This window comes from Malania oleifera, chromosome 10 (assembly GCF_029873635.1).
Source record: "Malania oleifera isolate guangnan ecotype guangnan chromosome 10, ASM2987363v1, whole genome shotgun sequence".
In the NCBI taxonomy this organism is placed as follows: Eukaryota; Viridiplantae; Streptophyta; class Magnoliopsida; order Santalales; family Ximeniaceae; genus Malania; species Malania oleifera.
The window spans coordinates 42,290,407-42,314,618 of NC_080426.1; the positions used below are offsets into that span (position 1 = coordinate 42,290,407).

The following is a 24,212-nucleotide window of genomic DNA, read 5'->3' on the forward strand; positions in this document are numbered from 1 at the left end:
GGAGAAGAAGAAGAAATCGACTCTTTATAGAGTTTACTGACTTTCCATAAGTCGAGAAGAGACGCGACATTAAATCTTTGACTCCTCCATATGCGATGAGACGGACCGTTCTAATATTTTTGAATGGGAATTGACTTTTCATAAGTAGGTAATTAACTTATGAAAAGTCAATTGGATACATTTCCGTAGACACTCCCCCTATAACCATACATTTATGCTTGTTCGATTTAAATATTAATATTTTTGTAAAAACCTCGAATATCATAATAGTGTGCTATAATTTCAGGAAATTGAGAAATTCTCTTAGTTTGGGTCTGCCGGTGAAAAAAATAGGAGTTTAGTGCCGATATGAAATTAACTTGTCAATATTTTGGAGGGCGTCCTTGCATTTTCTCAGGGGTCGTCTGCACTCTGCAAATTTTGCACTCTGCCGCGTCTGAGTAGTGACGAGAGACTCTTCTCTGTTTCCGGCTGCAGTCATATGGCTAGCGAAGCAGTTCAGAGCCGTCCATTCTTTGTTGCTGTGCATGTAGGGGCAGGGTTTCACTCTCCTTCCAACGAGAAAGCTCTCAGGTCCGCCATGAACCGAGCTTGCCTCGCTGCTGCTTCTTTTCTTCGCAAGGTCTTCTTCCAATCTCTCTCTCTCTCTCTCTCTCTCTCCCTTTTATGCTGCCTCTCTCGCCGTCGCTACGAAATATGGATCAGTTGATGTTGATGCTTTTTTGGCATAGATTCTGGAATGGTTTTCTGATTAATTTGTTCATTTTTGCTGTGAACTGTTTGAAAGGCGCCGTTTATTTCTGGTTGGGATTCTTGATTGATGGTTTTTGGGCTACTGGGTTTGCAAATGGCGTTTCTTTTACAAAATGCGGGTCAATTTGAAATTTGGTGTTTTTCTGTTTGTATGGTGCCCTAGTTGAGTGCATTTTGTAATATGTGTAAAGTATACAACCATTAATTTTTTTTTTTTTTGGTTTTATTTTTGGGGTGGCGCCGTGGCGGTTGGGTTTAATTTAGGGTTCTGGTGGATGTTTGGATGCTGTTTCGGCTGCTATTAAAGTGTTAGAGGTATGTCACTATGATTTTTTTTTTTTTTTAACTTTGGAAAAAATAAATTTTGATTGTAGAATGTAGATTCCATGTAGTTCCTGCAAAATGATTCTAGAAGTAATATTAAGTTTGTCTCTTAATTTATAAAAGATGCATAGTGCTAAATGTTCGAAGACTCTCTTTCTCTCTCTGGTGTTCACGTGGCATACACCTGTTTCGTCGTGTGGACGACTTTATGGTACTCAATGTGAAGCTTATGCCTTTATGGAAGTTTTTTAATCACAGGACCATGATTTAAAATAACTTTGTCTTGGTGACGAAAATAGCTTGGCCCTGGGGAGATGAACTTCTCTATGGAACTGAAATTTGTTTGTGGAATTTTATTGAAAATTTCAATTCAAGTATCGATAAACTAATAATTATCGCATTATAAAGCAGGGAAGGAGGATGGAATAAGGAAATGATTGAACCTTTAATTTTAAATCCTGGACTCACTGTACAGTCACTGTGTTGGTCCGGGTGGTGCCATGAAACCAGAAAATGATGCAAACTGGATTCAAAACAGTCGGAATCAGCCTAATCCAACCAGACCCAGTGAGCTGCCTCTCATGAAAGAAAATTACAATTTTGATGCCAATGAGGATAGAACCCCATGGCCCCTTAAAGAGTGAGGAGAAGCCTTCCAAATGCAGCTGCTGTTGCTTTTTTCGTTCAGTAATACAACAATGTATGTATGATATAATCACCACATCTATTTAGACATGTATAGATACACACCCACATGGATACATACACGCATTTTTTTTATCTGATCAGCGAAGAGAAATTATATTAAAAGTGGCATCAAGGGGATGCCACCCTAGTACAAAAAACAAGCAACGAGAGAGAAACATCCTTATTGAAAAGTATAACGAAAAGCAAGAATTACAAAGGGGCCCCTTTCAACCAGTCTGGAATGCCAGCTAGAGACCATAGCGAACATATGGTCCATGACAGCCTGAATAGGATAGATAATTCCTTCATAGGCTCTTTTGTTCCTTTCTCTCCACATCATCCACAAAACAGCAAGGGGAAGGAGGGAGAGAGATCTTCCTTCCTTATTTGATCTGAACCCTTTCCAAGTGCACAGTTCACCTCCCACTGTAGCTGCATTGACCCACTCTGATTTACAATGGAGATGGCTAAGTTCCAAAATTTCTGGGTCTAGGAACAATGCAAAAGGATGTGATTAACTGATTCCTCCTACTGCAGACATAAAAATCATCTATTGACAAGAGGGAAACCTTTTTTTTGTAAATATTGTCTATAGTAAGGATTTTTCCAAGAGTAGCTTCCCATGTGAAAAAGGCAACCTTTGAAGGGCTTGTCATTTTCCAAATCAACTACCAAGGGAAGCTAGTGATGCTCCCAACCGGGGAACTAAGGTGTTTGTAGAAAGAGTTGATACTGAAGTTCTCATCTTTCCATAGAAGTTAGAACCCATTTGGGCTCATTGGAATTGGCTTGACAATTTGACTTATAGAGATTGCTGAAAAAATCTATAAGATTATCAAGTTCCCAATCGAAAGAATTTCTATTCAAAGGAATATCCCAAACAATCCCTTGATTAGCTAACTTCATGTGTTGGCTAATAAGAGCATCTTTGTTGCTGGCAAGTCTAAATGTGGAAGGGGAAGAGGAGCTGAGTTGGGAATTACCACATCAAATATCATGCTAGAAGAGCACATCATCTCCGTTCCCCACATAGCCGTAGATGAAAGGGAAGAAATTCTCCCATCCCCTTTTGATACATTTCCAAACACCTATGACATGAGCTTCCTTTGAAACTTTTGAGGGCCAACCATTATGATGGAGACCATACTTGATAGCAGTGACATCCCTCTAGAAGTTTTTTCCTAGTCATGAATCTCCAAAGCCATTTTCCTGAAAGGGCCTTATTAAAGATAATAAGAAATTTGAGGCCAAGGCCGCCCTTCTGTAAAGGTTGTTTAACCACTCTCATTTAACAAAATGATATTTGAAAACCTCGCCCATGTTCCCTTAAAGGAATCTTCTTTGGAAATGTGCCAATCTCTTGGCTACTACACGAAAGATAAGGAAAAGAGATGTGAAGTAAACTAGCAGATTGGACAGAGTACTTTTAATGAGAGCAAAAAGTTTATTTTCCAACCAGCGAGTTTCTTTTCAAACCTGTCAACAATGGGATCCCAAATACGCTTATCCTTACACTTTGGTCCCAAAGGGAGGCCAAGATAGGTAATGAGGAAGGAATGGAGTTTAGAACCATGGATCCTTGCAAGCAAAGGACCACAATCGCAAGTCCCCATTGGAATGATTTCACTTTTGCACTGATTCACTTTTAAGCATGAAATCGCTCTGAAACTGAGGAGGATGCATATAAGATAAGAATTTGCTCCAGCTCATCCTCACAAAAGATGATAGTGTCATCTGCAAAAAGGAGGTGGGTGATTTTTATAGAGTCATTGTTCCTTCCAATGCTAAGACCCTTTGGAAGGCTGCCTTCGTTTGCTTTAATTTTCATAAGACTCAGAACTTCGATGACCATGATAAACACTAAACAGAAAGAGAGAAGGGGGGGGGGGGGGGGGAGGGCGCCACCTTGCCTTAGACCACAAGACAATCTGAAGAAATGAATAGGACTGCCATTAACTAGAACCTAAAAATATGGTTTTTATATACACTGTCGGATCCATCTACACCAAGATTCCCTAAAACCCATTCTCCTGAGAATGCACATAAGAAAATTCCATTTAATATGGTCAAAAGACTTCTCCATATCCAGCTTGCACACCGCTCCTCTTTTCCCACCCTTAATGTAGGCATCAACAACTTCATTGGCTATCAAAGTAGCATCCATGATTTGTTTACTTGCAATGAAGGCATGTTGGTTGACAACTTCTGAGTTTGCATGTTTGAGCCTAGTTGCCAGTACTTTGGATAGGATTTTGTATAAGCTGCCAACCAAGCTGATCAGGCAAAAATGTTTGATGTTACAAGCCCCCAGTTTCTTAGGAATCAAGGAGATAAAGGTTGAGTTGATACTGGACACAAAATTGTCGATTCTACAAAATTCTTCGAAAACCCCAATGATGTCTTGCTTGAGAAGATCCCAATTCCTTTGGAAGAAAGCCATATTAATGCCATCCAGACAGGGCGCTTTATCCTCATTGCAACTCTTAAGAGCTCGAACAAGTTCCTCTTCCTCAAAGGCCTCTCAAGCCACTGGGCTGTGGAGGGGCTCAGGTTTCTAATCATAATACCATAAACTGTTGGTCTCCAAAACTCTGGTTTAGTGTACAAGGTTTTAAAAAAGTTGCAAATGCGACTCTTGTTATCATATAAAATCTATGGCGCGTATTAGCTGCACGATGGAATAAACTGTTATTTTTATAGCGCATGTGATTAATCAAATCTGAATTCTTTCACCTTAAAGAAAATTTTAAATGAAACAAATCCTCTCGTTATTATCTAGATATTAGTTTGAATCCTAATGATAATAATAATATTTATTATAATAATTATCATCATCATCATTAAACCCTCTTTTTACTATATACATGCATAAATGTGTGTATGTGCGTGTTATCTCAAAACCACCATTTTGACCGCAGGTTTGACTTACTGGTCCAACCCAGTTCAACCAATCCGGTGGCTTTATTGGGTTGGTCACTGATTAGGTTTTAAAACAAGGATTGCATCATAAGAGTTGATGCTATAAGCCCATCCTATATAATCTCTTAGCCTTCAAAATTTCCTCTTTCTTTTCCTTTCCATTTTTGATTATCAAAAGCATAGTCACTGCCCTACCCCCCACCCCCTGAACTGTGATCCGGATCGAACTTACCAGTTTGGGCGTTGATAGGTTCTGGATCGATTGGGGTCATGATCCATTTTGCCAAAATGGTGACTCAAATTAATTAACCATTTTCATATAAAAATTATATGAAAATATTTAGAAAATTTGGAACAGATTGTAAGAAAAATTGCTAATTGAGTTGTGCTTGAACCTTGAAGGTAGAACCCTATAACAGAGATGAAATTCCTGCCACAAACTGCTCTGAAGTGTGTGCCACATAGAAGAGGGTCCAACTTCCTGCTGCTGGCCTGCTGCAATGGTTGGTAGATCCCATTTGAAGAAGTTGAGAGAGAGAAAGCGAAAGAGAGATTGTCTCAGTCCCAAGAGAGAGAGAGAGAGAGATGTTTCTTGATTTCGAGAGGGTGTGCTGTTTCATTCTCGAGAGATAAAAACAGCTGTTTTGACTTTTAAGCCCTTTTTTTTTTTTACTTGTAGTGGAATGGCAAATATTCACCCTTGAAAATTGTAGAACCGGAAATCATTAATTTTAATTTTTTTATGTTAACTTTTTTATTTAAATAATCCAAAAAATATGTTTATTTAGTAGTATAATATTGTTAAAAAAATAAAAAACTAGTTTAAATTAAAATAAATACGTTAATTTACTAGTTAATTGTTGTTTATTTGAGAATGGTAGGGATACATTTATATTTTTCTCACTAATTTTGTCGAATAAATAAATTGAAAATTGTAAAAAAAAATTGTAATTGTTAGTTTGGTACTATATTTACTTAGATATGAAACTTATTCGTAATGAGTAAATAATCAAAACATACTAGGATCCAACATAGTGGTTCAAGTGTACCCACCTGTACCATGGCCTGAAACGCACCACAGTCAGTGGGCTGGACAGAAAGTGTGTTGAGTAACCATGTGCTGGCATAATAAAGTAACATAGGTTTAGGTCTTAAAAATCCTTGATACCTTTCTGTAACAATAGAGTCATCTCAAGCTGTTGTGGCTCGATTACGTTGTTGGCCCGATCTAAGAGCCTGAGCTTTTAGGTCAAGTGGTTTCTTGAACATGGCATTAGAGTCATGGCTTCCTTGAATTGGTTGTTTTTCTTATTGTAATGGGAGCCATGTAGTTCCTCTACCTCTTCCCATGGGCCACAACTGTGGGGGAGTGTCTACTGTAGGCTCCACAAGCTTACATATGCTATGGAAATTTTCCTTCTGTTGTTATTCTTAATTATGCTGCTTGGATTCTTGAATTTCATTCATGTGCAAAAAGCCATTTTGTTGAAGGATGATCCAAGCACAAATGCGGGCCGAGGGTCGAATTTGACAGAGGATGGTCATGTAGAGTGTGATGCTAGTATTATGGACGGTGATTCTGGAGCATTTGGAGCTGTTGGAGCAGTGCGAGGTACTCCTAATTCAAAGAATTCATATTTTATATCATTATCATATATTTGTATTTTCATTGAATTAACTATTATGAAACATTGAATATCATTTTTCTTTGGTTCATTCGAATTGCTTTGGCACAGTTTCAATCTTTCATTGTTACTTTATATTTCACATTTGTGTTGATGTAACTGTTTATACATTTTACATTTCATTAGTTGTAGATCAGGTGTCCGAAATCCTATTCAAATTGCTGCTGCCTTGGCCAAGGAACAAATGATGGGATCATCTTTGCTGGGTCGAATACCCCCAATGTAATGATTACTCTGCAATGTTTGTCAATATCTGTTTATTGGACAAAAATAAATATTTTCTTGATTTTTTTGTTAGTGGTGGGGGACTTCTTCATGCATATTTCCTTGTTTTTATTGTTTCCATGATCCAAAATTTAGTACATTTCTTTTTTCTGCTAGATTTCTCAATTTTATTGTATGTGAGCATGCTCATTGCTGTACTGCTTTGATTAGTAAATCTTAATGAAGTGATTAGACATAGAATTAAAAGAAATAATTTTTACATGCACGAATTCCAAAGAGGCAGTTTCCAAATTGGAAGCAAATGCCACAAAAGTTTGCATCTTAGTATTCTGAATATTATTTGGGCCACCCGAGATGCATGGTGCATGTAGGCTGATGCTGCCAAGATACATATCCGAACCATTTTGGACTAGAATTTAAAGTCAGGTAGATAACCACAGAAGGCTTGTATATTATATTTTCTCTTACACATTGTCTTAAAATTACACCTTAATGTTTTTCTCTTCTTAAGTGAATTACCAACACAATAACATAAATGGCTGACGAATGGTTTGCCTATCCTGAAATTTGCTGAATTATTAAGAATCTGTACCAATCTTAATTATGCATTAGAAAGCCCACTTATTTATAGAGCTGATTTTTTAATGGATATATTTATGGATATGCTAGAAAGTAGCATTAATAATATTGCGAATTGTTAGTGCTCATAACTTTCTGCATGAAAATAGCATTTTCCAACTTCCACATATAATTTCTTGTTGAAATTTGATTAGTGTGAAGTCCTTCCTTTCTTCATTCTACATTTTTGCATATGTTTTCTTTTTAACTTTTATTTACTTGTGGAACGTTTTCTTGCCATACCCAGCTTCTTGGTTGGTGAAGGAGCCCACACATGGGCAAAGTCCAAGGACATTGTTTTTCCAGACTCGATAATAGAGGCTGATGAGGTTATGCTCATTTCCATATTTTGTTGACCAGAGGTTTCATTTTCCTATTTGTAATATTCTCCCTTTGAGCTCTGCATATTAAAAATTGGAAGACACAAATCTTTTCGCCTGGAATCTGGGTTTTTTTTTTCTTTTATTATTATTTTTGAATGTTTTGGAGTAGGTTAATCATAGTTGTCCGTTTTTGGAAACAGTGGCTGGTGACTGAAAGGGCAAAAGCACAATGGCAGAGATATAAATCAATGCTTGATGATGCTAAGGCTAAGACAGGGATTTCTGCAGTAGAACCTTCTTGTACTCCTCAAGAGATTGTTGCAATATCAGGTATTCCATGATTGTTGAAGGGATCAGGCCCTTGCATCTTAAAGGCGTAGTCTATTTTGTTAGAAGTTTATATAATTCTTCAGGGAAGTGAACCTGACATCTCCATCTTATGCCCTCTTCCTGTATATACTGTCTAATCAACCTTTTCAAAAGGACCTAAAATAAAGAAAAAATAGAATAAGGAAACCAACTCTATTCTATTAACAAAATGGAGAGAGAATTTCAGTAGTGAGGGTCAAGTGCATATGAAAACCATCCAATCTTTTTCTGTTTTTTATTCTCTGTTGGTTCTGTATGTTAGAAGCAATTGTATAAAATATTAACAATTCGAAGCAGCACTTGGATCCATGAAATCACTCTATAACTAACATGCTTTACATTGTAGTAGCTTGGCTGGCAGAGCTCACCATGGCTTATGCCACGATTCTCACTTCATGCGACCCATTTTCTTTTAGCTTCATTCATTTGGTATTATGATGTTATGCAGATGCCGTCCTGTTCATTACAATTACACAAATAAAGTACTAACACATATTTGGCATTTTCATTTTGCTACATGAATAAATGTATCTGAGCAGTATGTAAAGATCGTATTTCAGAAGCCTGTTTCTAACTGAACTGCCTGATATAGATTCCAGAGGCTTATTAACTCTTATCCTTGAAATCTAGTTGGAAATAAGTTGGAAGCATTTTATATTCTAACCATTTTCATGCTAGTGAACAGCCACATTCTTCTTAGATTGGCACTACTTTTGAGATAAACTGTGCTATGCCTTATCAAAATTTTTGAGTTATTACTTCCCTAGATGGATATATTATTTAGTTATTTGTTATATTATTTAGTTATTTGTGTCATTGCTTCTGTTTACAATTTAATTATCGTACTAGCTGACATGCTTTTTGACTACACTGAGATTGTTGTTCGCTTGTGCAGCTTTATTAGTAAACATTTTTTCAATTGAAGTTTGCATTTATGTTTTAGAATTAGCAGCTCAACCTTTTGATCCTTCAATGGGAAATGGGGATAACCAGTCATATACACCAAGTGTATTGGAAGATTACTGTATTATGGACACTGTTGGAGTAATTTGTGTCGACGCTGAAGGACACATTGCATCTGGGGCCTCTAGTGGTGGTATTGCACTGAAGGTAGTGGATGGTTCTTATTGCTGGAATTTTTTAATGGCCGTCCCTTGTTGCCAATATGCACAATAATATTTTGTAGATATTGCATTCTATTTATAGGTTATGTTATTGTTGTCTCTATGTAGTGTGGACATTTTTTATAAAGGATCCATGTCCAATGCGACAGTGTCTGAGTGTTAGACACCGACTCTTGCACACTCCAGCACTTCTCTTTGTTTCCTTCATGCAATTTAATTTAAATTCACAAAACACTGTGTTGTGATAGGACTTGCTTTTTCATTCTTAAAAATAATTATGACGATGATTTACTTTAGTTATAAACTTTGATACTTTTATGATAGAAGAAATTATATATTAAGAAATTATTCAGATAAGGTTTTATATAAACGTTATGAGTAAAATATCTATAATGTAGTGTCTTTGTACACATGGTTATATACTTATTTATTGTCATCTTCTTGCTGTATCATTGTCCATTTCTAAAATTTTTTGTTGTCCATGTCTATGCTTCACAATGCTGTTGTGAGTCTTGTGATCATTGGTTGTGGACCTGTGGTATCATGGTGTCTCTATATTATCATTAAATCATTGTTACTTTTTCATTAATTATCTTCCCTGTGTATCCTTATTGTGCCAAGAGAAAACAACTAAGGGTTCACTGTCTAATTCTGGTCAACCTGTTGGCTTGCCTTATCAAGAAATATATTTTTTTAATTTATAATATTTTTTGAGATGTTCAGTTCAGGTTTGTTAAGTCTTGATATACATTGTTGGCCCACAACGCTATAGCTTAGTCTTTTAGTTAAAGTGGTGATCTAACATGGTATCACAGCCATGGTTGCCTGGAGGTTCTGGGCTTGATGCTTGCATTTAGTGAATGTTAAAAAATTATCATACCCCCAGTAAGGGTGTTATTTGTTGTTTGTTTATCCCTCTATGTGCAATTGGGCTGCATGTGGGTTGTGGGGTGGGGGTGGGGGTGGGGAGTGTTAAGGTTAATATATCTTGTTGGTCCACAACCCAATGGCTTAAGCTGTTAGGTAAAGTGGTAATCGAACAAGGTTATTGCTCCGTGTAGTTTTGTTTTATCATCTTCAAGGGCATTCCCCTTTTTCCATTCGTGGAACGCTTATGAAAATTTGCTTTATGAAGTTTACTTCTTAGTGGTCAAACAATGAAATAATTTAAGGTCGGAGTTTTTCAATGCTTAAAAGTAATTGTTCACTTATTTATTTATGTTGCTGTTCTTGAAGGATGAAATATATTGTTTGAATGCTTTTAACAGGTCAGTGGACGTGTTGGATTAGCAGCAATGTATGGTTCAGGTTGTTGGGCATCCTCAAAAGGTCCGTTTGGGGCTCCGTTCATTGTTGGTTGTTGTGTAAGTGGTGCCGGAGAATACCTAATGAAGGGATTTGCTGCTCGGGAGTGTTGCATCTCATTATCACTGTATGATCAGCATTGTGTTTGTATTTTCAGATCATTTTTACTTGTTGAGAAAGATTATGCCAAGTTATAACTTTTGCTTCTTGAAATGTTATTTTACCTTGGGTGGAGCAAGATGGGTTCTGGTAAATAATTTGTTTTGTTAATTGCTATATTTTGGGAAACTCAATGAAATAAGGGCCCATTTGGTTTGACAATTATTTTTGTTTCATAAAATGGGAACAGATCAAGCAGAAGGTACTATCATTTACAAAGAATTTTTTAGTGAATTTTATTCTTAAAAATTCAGAGATCAACTTTTTAGCATTCTGTGGGAATGTCCTCTTTTTAAGAACATTTTGTTAATACAGTTTGTAGATAACAGTGGAAAAAATGCATTTTCTGCATTTTCTTCATTGTTTGTGTTTTTGAAAACTTAGAACAGTATAAAATGAATGATAAATGAGCTGTTAGTACTGCCCCCCTTTTCTTTGAGTTGGGATTCAAATTTTAGATTTTTTACCCCTGTTTGAAGCATCTTGCCATTCATGGCAGATGGTTTTGAATTTTTGGTTGTCTCTTTGTGCATCAATCCTTGCCTACTCTCTGTAGGATTTTGAATTTGGGTGCAACAGCCTTGCTTGTGGCAACTGGAGAAAAAAGGACATCTTTTGTTGGGCATGTATTTTTCTACAATAGTCTAGCTGCCTCCTAGATGGTTTTTATAAGCATGGCTGCCTTAATTAGGATTTTTTTCTATGCTTTTCTTTTTATACGTATCAAATACTAAATATCTTTGTACTGTCTATGTTTAACCTGATTTTATTTTGTAGTTCTAAACTAGCAATAATAATTCTAATCGTTAATATTATATGAATGTGGCTCAATTTCATAGTTGGCCTACACCCATTTTGAGAATAGTTCTAGGTTAAATATGACAATGTAAAATGATATGGTCATTTGGAAGGAAGCTATAGCTACTAATATGTGGATTATGGCATCTTTTGCCTATGAAGTTGCGCTAACTAGAGATGGATAGAATTTATGCTTCTTATCCATCTATAGTCTAGTTTGTGAATCTGACATGGTAACCTACATGGCATAGATCACAGGCAGGTCCAGCTTCTGCTTGCATGGAAGTTCTAAGATCTGTTGTTCAAGATTGCAGTCAACAGGGTACTGATAGTAGTGCTGGAATTTTGCTAGTGCAAGCTGATGCCCTTGGAATTGTGAGCTCATTTCCGAAATCTGTCTGTTGGCCTGTTTGGAATATCCTTGTTTTTATTAATTTATTTATTGATTTAGGATTCTGAAAACTCACCAAGGCTGGAAGCTATAGAGATTGCAGCTGCCTACTCTTCCTCATCTTTTGGAATTGGTTATTTTGGGAACTCTATGGAACGGCCCAAGGTACACCATCTGCTGAATATTTCAGCTCTCATAATTTAAGAGTATTGTTCTTTTGCTAATGTTTTATGTCAATCTCTTTCTCCACCATCACCACAAAAAGATCCCCCACTCATCTTCAAGAACCAGATGCTTGCCTTATGAGGCTGGATCAATCACCTGAAGATTGTCTCTGAACTCTCTTCCAACCTCGAGACATTCTAACTTCTAATGGGCAATTAGGTCTTTTTGAGTCAGATCAAATGATTGCATTAGGCTTGTTTCTCCAATGATTCAAAATGATGGATTTTTGCATTAAATTGGTATTAGAAAGACGACAGCAAATTTATATCCATGGGATATTTAAAGGGGGCTGATTGCATGCCTCTTGCAAAGTAAAGTACCAAAACAACCTTTCTATTTATGTCGCACATTTTTATCTTTACCTGAAGTCAAGGAAAAATAGGATAACCATAATATAGAGAAGTCATCATTGATCATACTAAAGAAAGTGAAATAGAAATATCTGATACTGTCATTCACTGAAATGCAAAAATGCCAGTGTTCCTGGATAGTGTTTTGGAAACGAACCTAATTGGTGTCACTCATGTTTACTCTGTTGATTTGTTTTCTCTTTTGGATACAGACATAAAACCTAAGGTGTCCTCATTCGTCGTCCCACCCTACCCCTGGTGCAGGGGGGGTTGATTCTTGACAATGTTACAAGAACCATGCCAATATTTTATTTAATTTGCTGTCTTTTCGATTTCTTGCAGGTTTCAATTCTGAGGAGTACAAAACAGAAAAGCAGAACTGGGGTAGACCATTTTGAAGCAAGAATTGACCTTGCTACCCAATAATTATTGTGTCCGGGCCAGTACAAACAATTCTACAGAATCTACTCCAGTATTTCAATTTTTCAGGTTCAGTAAAATAATCAAACCTGTGCCTTCAGTGTTTTCATTTGACAGAGGATTATCAGTGTCCTTCAATGGGCCTTTGGCTTTTAAGTTGAATTTTTAAAAACTCTTTTAAGTTTGGTTTTTTGACATTGTAATTTTGCCGCGGAAGGAACTTTCATGTGGATAATGAATAACGAAAAGAAGATGAAATTAAAAAAGAATATATAGCTCTTATTTGAAAGGAAAGTCATGTGTCATTTCCACTATTTAATGCCAATGTGCAGGACAATTACTATTTTTCGGATGGGAAGGGGAGGGGGCTGTGGACATGAGCTTTTGATGGCTCTGCTGTTTCTTTCATAATTCTCGAAGAATAATTGCTTACCACCCTTGCTACTGGTTTGTTGGTTTGTGCATGTTATGCATACAATTCTTGAGCCTCTCTCTTTTAGCTCTTTTTTTTTCGTCTTGCATAATGGTATTTGAATGACATTTCTTTGGGCCTTGCTTGGAACTTAAAAAAATATGAAGAGGAAAATCTATTGTGGAAGAAATAAAATATGCTATAATTGATGGATAAAATTTTTATTGTACACATTATTTGGATTCTTTCACAGAGCCTTTTCCAAGTCCACGTAAAAGGAGGGTTGTATTAGGTAGCTGATAGCCAAAGTAAAATTTGTCAATTACTATGATATGAATTCTTATCGAATATGATAGTAAAAATTTAATATCCCTGAATTTGTCAAAAGAAATGATTCATGATCGCATGAATTGATAGAAAATGATTTAAATAATCAATCCCATCTAGTAAGACTTAAGACTTGATTTTGTTGTTGTTTGTTCATTATTTGGATTTTAATTTTTTCTAAACAACAATCATATTAGAAAATTTCTATTTCTAATAGTATTTGATGCAGATAGAAAATGTAATAAAAATAAAATTTTTATTTTTCATCATTTTTTTCTTCAAAGAAATTTTTTTGTGATTAGTGTAGCAATATAAAATTAGCTATACTATTTATTTGTTTTTTGTATGATGCATCCATTAACTAGGTTCTTGGATATTAAGAACAATTTATTGCTACTGGGCAACTTATTATACATTTTTTGTGTGTATATATCTATATCTATACTATATATAAAAGTACAACTAGTATAGATTATTTTATGGAAAAAAAAGTTCATATCTTTTAAAGGGAACAATTAAATCTCTTAAATGATGTAATTGTAAATCAATTTGCATTTAAAAGTGTCTTTATTTTTAAAAGTAAATTTTCTTATGACCATATCTAAAAGAAGTAAATTCATATACTATATCTAGAAATATAGATAGTATAAATTATTTTATTGACAAAAATTTTCTTTTCTTTTTAAAGCAACACCAAATATTCTTAAAAGATATATATATATATAAAGCAAACTTTGGTGAAATTACATTTAAAATGTCTAAATATTAATATTTGAATGTAAAGAAAAAAATTCCATTTAATTAAAAAAATAAATTAGCATTAATATAGATATTTATATCTATATCTATGATAAATAAATAAATAAAAGTACCAATAAAGAAAATTATTTTGTAATAAATATACCATATATTTTAAAGGCAAAACAAAATATTCCTAAAAGAAAAATAAATTTAACTAAAATTAAATAAAATTACATTTACAGAATATATTTTAGATATGCCAAAGTTTGAACCTAAAAGGGAAACTATATTTAGCAAAAAAAAAAAAAAAAGCAAAAACAAATAACAAATAAACAAACAATTAGTGTATATACAATCATATATTTTTAGTACAAATAGTATAAGTAGCTTTGCAGATAAAAATATTATTATGTTTAAGAAGTAAGGCAAGTATTTTATATAAAAAATTCAATAAAAGTATATAAATCTACATTTAACAATTTTATTTTAAATAGATCAAGATTTGGACCTAAAATTTTCATTTCATTTAGAAAATAAATAAATGCAATTTTATTATATAAATGTTTAAAAAAATGGGTAAATTAGTTTGATGTCTTCTAAAATTATTATGAAGTGTCTAACATTATTTAGATAAATTATTTAGATAATTAATAATGTAATTTCTAAAAGATAAATATCAAGATTGAAATTGTAAATAACCTCCAAATAACAATTTTAAATTTGTTTCAAATTTTGTAAAATTGTTAAGTGATAATTAGATAAACAAAAATAAAATAACACTAATTAAGTTTTAAGTAGCAAATCACAATGAGGAATTGTGAGAAATTTTTAAATATTTTTATGAGAATTCATATTTTGAGATTTTTATAAATAAAAAAGCTACTTATTAATTTTTATATATAATGTTATGTAATATTAAAATTTAATATTTGTCATAATTTTAATTAGAATATTTATGTCATATCATTTCTTATATTTTTAAACATTTTCCATATTCCTATACTTTATAGTGTTATAATTGTATCTCATGTCGATATTTTTATTTATAATTTTTAAATAGACCAGTATTTATATATATATTTTTAAATATTTACACTTTAATTATTGTAAACTAAATTATGACAATATATTTGTATTGCAAATATATTTAAAATTTATTTAAAATTAATATGCACAAATTATGCTCATTAGTATATATACAATGTGGTTTATTAGACATACAATTTTTTCTTGAAACAATTTTAAGTAATAAAATAGTAAGAATCACTCGCTCCTGGGCATAAGCTCAGGTGGTAAGGACTTGCGTCAGACGGTCCTAGAAAAAGGTGAAGTCTGGGGTTTAAACCCTACAGCTTCCAACGTACATTCGCGATTTACCTCATACATGTTGGTATTAGTTTGGTGCGTAAGCCCATGATACCATATAAAAAAAGAAAAATAGTAAGAATCACTCATTAGTTATTCAATTATTGGATAATTGATAAGCGCTTTGCTTATGGCCCAATTTCAAAGATTTTTCTATTTATTAATTCTCACACACACATACACACACACACACACACACACATATATATATATATATATATATATATATATATTAATTCAACCTTAATAGAATTATCTAAATTAAAAAATCCAAATCCAAAATCCAAATTCTACGCTCTCAAATATAAAATAATCATGTAAACAAAATGCATACCAAAGTGGGAATCCACAAATTACAATGCCCTTCTGTCAATTCTAATAAAAAATTAATCCAAACTTTTCTATCGCACATGCCACTGTATTATAAATTAAAACAAAATTCATTCATATTTTACATTGCTCCTTTTATTTTCATAATTTAACTAATTTATTGTTTATTGTATAATTTTGTTGATTTTTTTAATGTTAACTGCATAGCCAATTATAAAAAATTTTGAAAATTGTTAAATGTGATCAAGTTATATTGGATCATTTAATACAATTAAAGACTTGTATATAATATTTACGAATGTTAAAAATAACAAGTTAAAGAAGAGAGCTACACAAGTAATTGCAAATTAGTTATGAATTAATTATAAGTAGTCATAAACTAATTATGAGACATTTAATATTTGTGCATACTGTCATTAGCATTACTATTCAACTAAGATTTATATAAGAATATTTTTTGAAAAAAAAAAATACACATTGTGCTAAAGCAATCTCTTTTTTCATGTTTTAGATAGATATTTTTATTCATAAATCTTAAAAAAAAAAATACATGTAAGTCAGCCACATGATCCTTGGGGGTAGGGCAGCTCAAATATTGTAAACTGGAGACCCAGGTGGGAGCAGTCGGAATGAAGTTGAAATGGGGGGCTGTGTTGGGTCATTCCCAAAGAGTATCTGTAAAATCTCTAATGCAAAGTCTCAAAGGAAGTTGTGGATCCTCTTTGCTGAGCTGAGGGTATTAGAAAGCAGCATTGCAATGGTCATGGGACCAACACCTCCAGGAACAGGAGTAACAGCAGATGCAATCTTGCAAGCCTCCTCATAACATACATCTCCTACCAACCTGTAACCTCTAGGACTTTTTGCATCCTGTCACACAAACACGAAGCTAGCTCAGGAGAAAGATTGATTGTGTGTGTGTGTGTGTGTGAGAGAGAGAGAGAGAGAGAGAGAGAGAGAGAGAGTTAAGGGCTGGGTAAAAAATATATGCACACCTCAACTGCATTAATTCCAACATCAATGATAACTGCACCAGGCTTTATCCAATTACCCTTTACCATGTTTGGTTGCCCTACGGCCGAGATGATAATATCAGCTTGACTCGTGATTTCCTCAGGGTTCTTGGTTCTGGAATGCACGATACTTACTGTAGCATCTTCTCTCTATGAACATTAAAATTTTGAAGCTTAAAATCAGTCAGGCTTGCACGAGTCAATACCCCCAACCCTCCACCTCAAAAAAAGGCTTGTAGGAAGTACCAGTAGGGAATGGGGAGTTCAATGCTTAAGATGACTTACTTGCAGTAAAAGAGCAGCTGGCATTCCAACAATGTTGCTCCGGCCAATGACAACTGCCCTCTTTCCTTTGATAGCAATCCCATATCTATGCAACAGCTCAATGCAGCCTTTAGGTGTACATGGAACAAACAAGGGTTCCCTGCCTCGCATGGCAAGGCGGCCAATGTTCAATGGGTGAAATCCATCCACATCTTTCTCAATGGTAACAGCATTTAAGATGTTCTGCTCATTCATATGCTGAAAAAATGAAAATCCAGTCAAGAGAATATAAAAACTGGTTTCTTACCAAACACAGGAGAGAGAGAGAGAGAGAGTTTGTGATGTGGATCACATTTTCAAGGACACCTTGTACTAGTTGAATTCCAACTGAACCAACTAGGTCGGCTTGAAAAAACCCAAATGGAAGTCAAATCGAGCCTCTCTATGGTGTGGATCACATCTTCAATGACGCCTTGTTCTAGGTGATTTCCAGCTGAACTAACTAGGTCGGCTCAAGAAAATACCCAAACCAGATGACTGGTTTGGTACTCCAGTAGGCTGGGTTGAATTGATCATTTAGTTTAGGGTTTTTTTTTTTGTTTTGTTTTTTGTTTTTCATTTCTGTTTTTGTTTTTTATTTTTTTTTTTTTTATGAAACAATTCGAGAATTCAGTGAGATTGAAATTTTTCAGAACATATGCAAGATGGAAATTGATAATGAACTTTGAGCTATGAATGATTAATGATGTTGCCAATCAAAGAAGCAATACGATAAGTTGTTAAGGTTTGCAGGGAGTGCAATCTTGACTATTTCTGACCCAAGCTTATCTAACTTGAAAATAAGTGTGACGAAATTAATGGGGTCAAGTGTCTGAGATTTGAAATATGATGATTAAATTGGAAAGAGCTTGTCTATGGAATAGTAACCCTACAGAAGCAGCTGCAATATGCAACATTACAATATTCAGCCTTCTCTTCCTTTATTTATTTATTCATTTTAATATTTTTTTGCCATTATATTCAGCGGGTTGGGTTGTGTTACATTAGGTGGTCTTGTGAACACCCCTACCACTTCCCACTATAACTCCCTTTTCTTAGATATTTATGTAGTTTTGTGAATCAAAAGAAAAACAAATCAACTATGATGCGATGGAGCACACTTTGATGTCCCTTTCTAAGGCCATGGATTGTATCTTCAATGATGCCTTATTCTACAGGATGAATTTAAACTGTCAATGTCCAATAACCATTCACTTTCCATTAGATGCCCAAAGGCGAGCTAATATTTTTATCTACCTAACCATGTGGACACACATATGATAGGCTGTTCAAGGGTAACAAATCACACAAAAAAACAACACTAATAATCCAGATATCTTGTGATGAGTTCATAAGGAGCATACAAAATGCATCAAACCATATACGCTATTGAATCACTAATCTTACACCATGTTGAGAAATGAATAAGACACTGTTATAACAAAGCAGTGCTGCGCCAAGGGAGGCATCAACAACAACATTACCATCAAGCATTCATCAACAAAAGATCTAAATGTCTACATATTATTAGAGAACTCATAAAACAGTTTCACTTGTGTTGATTTTATTTTTAACTAAGCCATAAACTTCCAGCATTTTTTTTCCCTAACCACCAACATTTTTTCTTATTTGGTCAGCTTGGATCTCAGCTGATGAGAAAAGTTTTCATGCAGTAATTTACTGTTATCAAGACTCTGCTGGTAGTAGATTATTCAGCGTTATAATATAAGGACAGTAGCACTATTTGTAGTTGCTAGCCATATAGAAGCAACTAGTAGCATGATTTACCAATGAAGAAACACTAGTCATAAGTAAGAATAGTAGCATGATTTACCAAGGAAGAAACAATAGTCATAAGTTAGAATCATACTGAAGGCAGAGGTAACTGAACAAGGATGCCATGGACTGATGGATCGTCATTGAAGTCTGAAATAAACTTGAGCACCTCTTGTTCTGTGGAGTCCTCCGGCAAATGCACTTCATAAGAGTTGACTCCTACAGATTCACAAGCCTTTTTCTTGTTCCGTACGTAAGTTGCAGAATCCTTTCTGTCTCCAACTAGGATTACTGCTAGCCCTGGAACAACACCAATCGCATCCTTCATCCTAGATATTTCAGCTGTTATCTCATCTCTAATTTGCTTTGCAACTGATTTTCCATCAATTACCTTTGCAGAGGTATCCATGGCCATGGCAGCTGCACAAGAAATCCATTAAGGAGCAAATTAAAAGGATTAATATCCCAATGCTTAAAAACAAAGAATGCTGCCCAAACAAAACTACATTGGCTCATCAGTCCACAACTAATGTTATTAGGATAACACCAAGCTCAGAATTCAAGCATTGAAGGTACTTCCAAATAACTGCAAACTAGAATAGCTTAATTTTCCTGAAGCCGCACAACCAATTTTAAGCGATGTGACAAGAAGAAGAAGTCTGCATCAGAATGAAAGTACGTGCTCAGCACAAGTTGGGCTGCCACAGCTGAACTAGTTGTAATGCAAACCGCAACTTTTGCTTCTTAAAACATTTAAAAGAACTTTGACAACACTAACCAGACAATGCCTTACCAGATAACTTGGAGGCATTCCACCTGTTTGACAAAATAACCGACTCAATAAGTCCCCTGTGATTTGTGAAACAACACTACAAACGGCTCAAAATTTGCAAAAAAAAAACTCTAACAGACACCGTATAAAGCAAATTCTACAAAATTGTAAATGGCTTAGAAAAAAACAATTTGAGAAAATCCCCCCAGTCCTCCGTTTGATTGCTGAGAAAAAACAGAGGAAATTGAGGGAAACAAAGCAAAATCCAATATTTTTGGTTTAAACGAAAAACTAAACTTCCCCAAAAAAAAAAAAAAAAAAAAAAAAGAAGGGGAGTCCGGTGCACGAAGCTCCGGCAAATGTGGGATCCGGGGAAGGGGCGGACAGCGGGTCTATAGCAGGTAGCCTCACAACATTTTTCCTGGAGCCTATAATACCGGAATTAAGCTTAGTCAAATGGGTCCTCTTCACGCAACTGATAAGATTTAGAATACCTTGAAATTTTTTTCTGAAATTTTCTCGGCAGCCAAACGGAAAATAAAAGCGTGGGGGGGGGGGGGGGGGAGGGGGAGGGAGAATGGGAACACGGTGAAAAAAGCCAAGTACCGGTGACTCGGGACGACGAGCTGGGCGTGCTATGAACAGTGCTGATTGAAAGTGAGGCATGGCTTGGCGGGCGGAGATGGAGAGGAAGCAGTAAGCGGCGGAGGCGGACGAAGCCGCTTTGGATGACTCTGTTCGTGCTGAGAGGCAGAAGACGCGCAGTGGTGGACGATGAACAGTCTGTGAACATCATCATCGACGCCATATGAAAAATGATGCAAAGACACAATCAAACAACTTCTATGCCGTCTGGTACTACTCTGCGTCGACGTCGGAACTAGGGTTTAGTTTATAGAAAGAAGGATCACACTACAAGCGTGCGGGAGAGGAGAGACGGCCGCCGGCGATGCCACATCAAAACGGCGGAAATGGGTAAAATTACTAAATTACCTGTTCCTTTCACAATTAAATTCGTACGCCCAAGGTTGAATTTCGACAAATATTAGGGAGATATATATATATATATATATATATATATAAAGTAAGAAAGAAAATATAGAAATATATTAAACTAATTAATAAAAATTTAATTTTGGGCATTACAAATATTTAATTTTTAATTATAGGAGAGTATATTTTAAAATTTTTAGTTATAGTAGGATATATTTTTATTTCTAATAGTATTTGATATAAAAAATAAAATAAAAATAATTTTATCAAATAAAAATAATATTTTCTTTTCCTTTTTATCAAATAAAATTCTTAGTCAAAATGGATAATAAATATTTTGTTTCAAAAAAATAAAAATTTTAAAATATATATTCTATTATTATTATTTTTGTATTACTGTTAAGCACAAAATTTGTTTAGATACATTTAAATAATAAAATAAAATAAAAATTTATCATAGATAAACTAGTAAACATTGAGTATATATTCTTTGAGCCCGCAATAATATATTTTTTTACAGTTTTTTAGTAAAATATGCTATAAAATTTTTAATTTGAATTGCAAAGGTAATTTTTTAATTACTATTATTTTATTTTAAAAGCTAACTACTCAATTCAATTCAATATTTAATGTTCAAATAAATTACTAAAAATACATCCTCACTAAACTAATGAGGTGTCCCTAGCAATGTATGAGATTTAGATTGATCCACTTAAAATAGCTTTTAAACAAAGGCTAATAAGTATTTAATGAATTAATATATGCATCATTCCATGTATTTAATGAATTATTTCCATCTTAGATAAAGGCTAATAAGTATGTATTTAAATTACCTAGAACATTATAATAAATATATTACTTATTTGTTTTATTGTACAAAAATTTTGATTGGCTCTATAATTTTGTTTAGTTTTTAATTCAAAATCACTAAAATTTAACATTGGAGTTTTAAAAGGCAAAAAAAAAAAAAAAAACCTCTTTTTCTACTTTTATATGTATAATTTTTTTTTTTACTTCTCTCTCTCTCTCTCTCTCTCTCTCTCTCTCTCTCTCTCTCTCTCTCTCTCTCTCTCTATTTTTGTTGATCTATATAAAAATACAGGAATAATGATACTAGCTAAAATTACTATTGTCGAAAAGTATCTCTTGTTTAATGTACTTGGAGTCCTCACATTTATGACCGATTTAAATAACAAGGTGTTTATTATTTTAAAAGCATAACATTTCAATAAGACACTTACCCTTAAGGCCTGAGTTTTATCCAATAATTGGAATAGATTGACCGATATGAACCTTTGAAGGACAGCTACAACAAAAAAAAAAAACAAAAAAAATCAATTGAAAAGTGCTTCAACAACAATCTCAAAAACCAAAGTAAAAGATATATAGTAGAGAGAATTATTTAGACTCTATTATGCATATTTAGGTATAAGGAAGCTTTCTTATATATATTGTATAGTTATTGGGCCCTTAATAAAGAAAATATTAAGCATGGAGCATGTCTAGTACTTCATTAGTATTCAAGTATTGCTAGTTTATAGTGTTTGTAATGAATGTATTTATGTTATCAATTATGAGAGCGTACTAGTTGTATCCAACTTGTTGACACTAGATTTTATTTAGGTGTCAATTCACTAAGCATGTGGGGTACATTTCAACCAAAGGCTTAGGGTGGAGTTCGACGAGTCTTCTTAACTTTCTCTACCTTTCCTTTGTGTTTTTGCCATATTTGATTTATTTTTACCATTTTTGACTATCCCAGATAGTCCAGAACGGTTTGAAACGTTTAGGTGGGGTCTAACAAAGATTTTGATCTTCTGTACCCAATTGAGACAAAATAGCCGTCATTTCAAACTTTTGTGGTCTCTTTTTGCAAAATTTGACTACACTAGTTGATTCAAGGCAATCCAAAATAGTAAGGAGAAGTATGAGAGTGATTTTAACCTCGGACATGCAAACCAAGGCAAAATTCTTTTTATTTTGAGCTTTTTAGTCACTTTCTCTTAAATCTAACTACACCAAGTGATTCAGGATAGTTCAAAATGGTAAGGAGAGGTCTAATAGTGATCTTGACCTTAGGCACACAAATCAAGGCAAAACCTCTGCCATTCATGCTTTTTAGATATCTTTTTTGCCAAATGTGATACCATGTGGACTTAAAATAATTAGATGTTACAATCCATATTAACAAAGTGTACATTTCTTTTTGGAAGTCTTCCTATAAGAACTCCACAGTTAAGCGTGCTTGACTTGGAGTAATCTTGGGATGAGTGACATTCTGATAAATTTTCATAGGAAGTGTGTGAATGGGGACAAAAACACACTGAAAAGAACACGTGTTGGTATGTGGGGTTAGTCATTAGTTCGATAAGGCCTGCTCCCCTATTGTCTGGTCTAGATAGAGGAGGAGAGACACAATACTCCCTGGCAGACCCAGGTTGGGGCATTACAAAATGGTATCAGAGCAATTACCTAACCGAAAATGAGATGAGATTCACATCGACTGAGTTTGGAAATGTGGGTTCGCAACGAGGACATTGAGTTCTGTTAGTGGGGGAGAATGTGATACCCCATGGAAGAAATGTTTAAAAGGATTAGATGTTACTACCATATCAACAAGGTGCATCTTTCTTTTCGGGAGTCTTCCCTTAAGAACTCCACAGTTAAGTGTGCTTGACTTGAAGTAATCTTAGGATGAGTGACTTTCTGGAAAGTTTTCTTAGGGAGTGTGTTAGTGAGGACAAAAACACACTAAAAAGGACAAGTATTAGTCTGTGGGATTAGTCATTAGTCCGATAAGGCCCTGCTGTCTGGTCTAGGTGGAGGAGGAGAGACGCAATACTCCCTGGCAAACCCAAGTTGGGGCGTTACACCAAATCTGACTGCATTAGGTGAATCAAAGTAATTTGAAATGGTAAGAAGATGTTAGATAGTGATTTTGATCTTGAACATACAAATCAAGGCACAACCTTCATCACTCCGAACTTTTGTGGTCCCTTTTTACCAAATCTGACTACACTGGATGATGTAGAACAGTCTAAAATGGTAAGAAGAGGTTTGCCAATGATTTTGACTTTAGATGCGCAAATCCAAGTGAAACCCTATCGTTCCTAGCTTTTTTGGTCTTTTCCCACCAATTCTAACTGCATAGGGTGATCTAAAGCAATCCAAAATGGTAAAGTGGCGTCCTTCAGCGATTTTATCATATGACACCAAAATCAAGATAGAAGGCCCATCATTTTGGGATTTTCAACTCACTTGTTGGCCTTTTGAGTCCAATCCCTAGTTTTGATAATGACAAACCGCAAGTTACTTATGTGTGTATCTAGTGATTGAACATGTTATCATCAAAACGAGATTTAGTCTTGTTAGGCCAACAGTATAAAATATGGCAAAAATGTAGAAACATAGATAACTTTGAAAAGTATAAAAAGGCAAGAAAAAAATGCAAGAAAAAAGTTGTTAGTGAAACTAAACATAGATCATTTAATAATTTGTATGATAG

General features: G+C 34.4%; 2 protein-coding genes across 4 annotated transcripts; one reads left to right on the plus strand and one right to left on the minus strand.

The window, feature by feature from the left end:
* Nucleotides 1–305: 305 nt before the first annotated feature.
* On the plus strand, nucleotides 306–13,305 carry LOC131165913 (putative threonine aspartase). Of its 3 annotated transcripts, XR_009139691.1 has the most exons (12): nucleotides 306–622; nucleotides 1,018–1,068; nucleotides 6,175–6,295; nucleotides 6,506–6,590; nucleotides 7,459–7,540; nucleotides 7,735–7,864; nucleotides 8,847–9,013; nucleotides 10,296–10,459; nucleotides 11,541–11,664; nucleotides 11,741–11,845; nucleotides 12,598–12,744; nucleotides 13,008–13,305. XR_009139691.1 is itself a non-coding variant. In XM_058124084.1 (11 exons), the coding sequence occupies exons 1-11, from the start codon at nucleotides 482–484 to the stop codon at nucleotides 12,679–12,681; spliced, it is 1,254 nt and encodes a 417-aa protein (XP_057980067.1). In that variant the 5' UTR covers nucleotides 364–481; the 3' UTR covers nucleotides 12,682–12,969. The 3 variants fall into 3 exon arrangements, 2 of the variants coding, with proteins under 2 accessions (XP_057980067.1, XP_057980068.1); XM_058124084.1 differs by lacking the exon at nucleotides 13,008–13,305 and having other exon boundaries at nucleotides 364–622; nucleotides 12,598–12,969; XM_058124085.1 differs by lacking the exon at nucleotides 13,008–13,305 and having other exon boundaries at nucleotides 364–622; nucleotides 8,856–9,013; nucleotides 12,598–12,969.
* Nucleotides 13,306–16,250: 2,945 nt separating this feature from the next.
* On the minus strand, nucleotides 16,251–20,754 carry LOC131165914 (bifunctional protein FolD 4, chloroplastic). Its single transcript, XM_058124086.1, has 5 exons — nucleotides 20,321–20,754; nucleotides 19,037–19,362; nucleotides 17,149–17,385; nucleotides 16,846–17,013; nucleotides 16,251–16,720 (listed from the first exon to the last, which is right to left on the minus strand). Exons 1-5 carry the CDS (start codon nucleotides 20,520–20,522, stop codon nucleotides 16,550–16,552), a joined length of 1,104 nt encoding a protein of 367 aa, XP_057980069.1. The 5' UTR covers nucleotides 20,523–20,754; the 3' UTR covers nucleotides 16,251–16,549.
* Between the last annotated feature and the right edge of the window lie 3,458 nt (nucleotides 20,755–24,212).

Coding starts and splice junctions, on each gene's coding strand:
- LOC131165914 (XM_058124086.1), bottom strand. CDS start 20,522: ATGGCGTCGATGATGATGTTCACAGACTGTTCATCGTCCACCACTGCG. Junction 17,386..19,036: donor TTCAGTTACCTCTGCCTTCA/GTATGATTCTAA, acceptor TCATTTTTTCAG/CATATGAATGAGCAGAACAT. Junction 16,721..16,845: donor TTGGAATTAATGCAGTTGAG/GTGTGCATATAT, acceptor TTTGTGTGACAG/GATGCAAAAAGTCCTAGAGG.
- LOC131165913 (XM_058124084.1), top strand. CDS start 482: ATGGCTAGCGAAGCAGTTCAGAGCCGTCCATTCTTTGTTGCTGTGCAT. Junction 7,541..7,734: donor CGATAATAGAGGCTGATGAG/GTTATGCTCATT, acceptor TTTTGGAAACAG/TGGCTGGTGACTGAAAGGGC. Junction 10,460..11,540: donor TGTTGCATCTCATTATCACT/GTATGATCAGCA, acceptor TACATGGCATAG/ATCACAGGCAGGTCCAGCTT.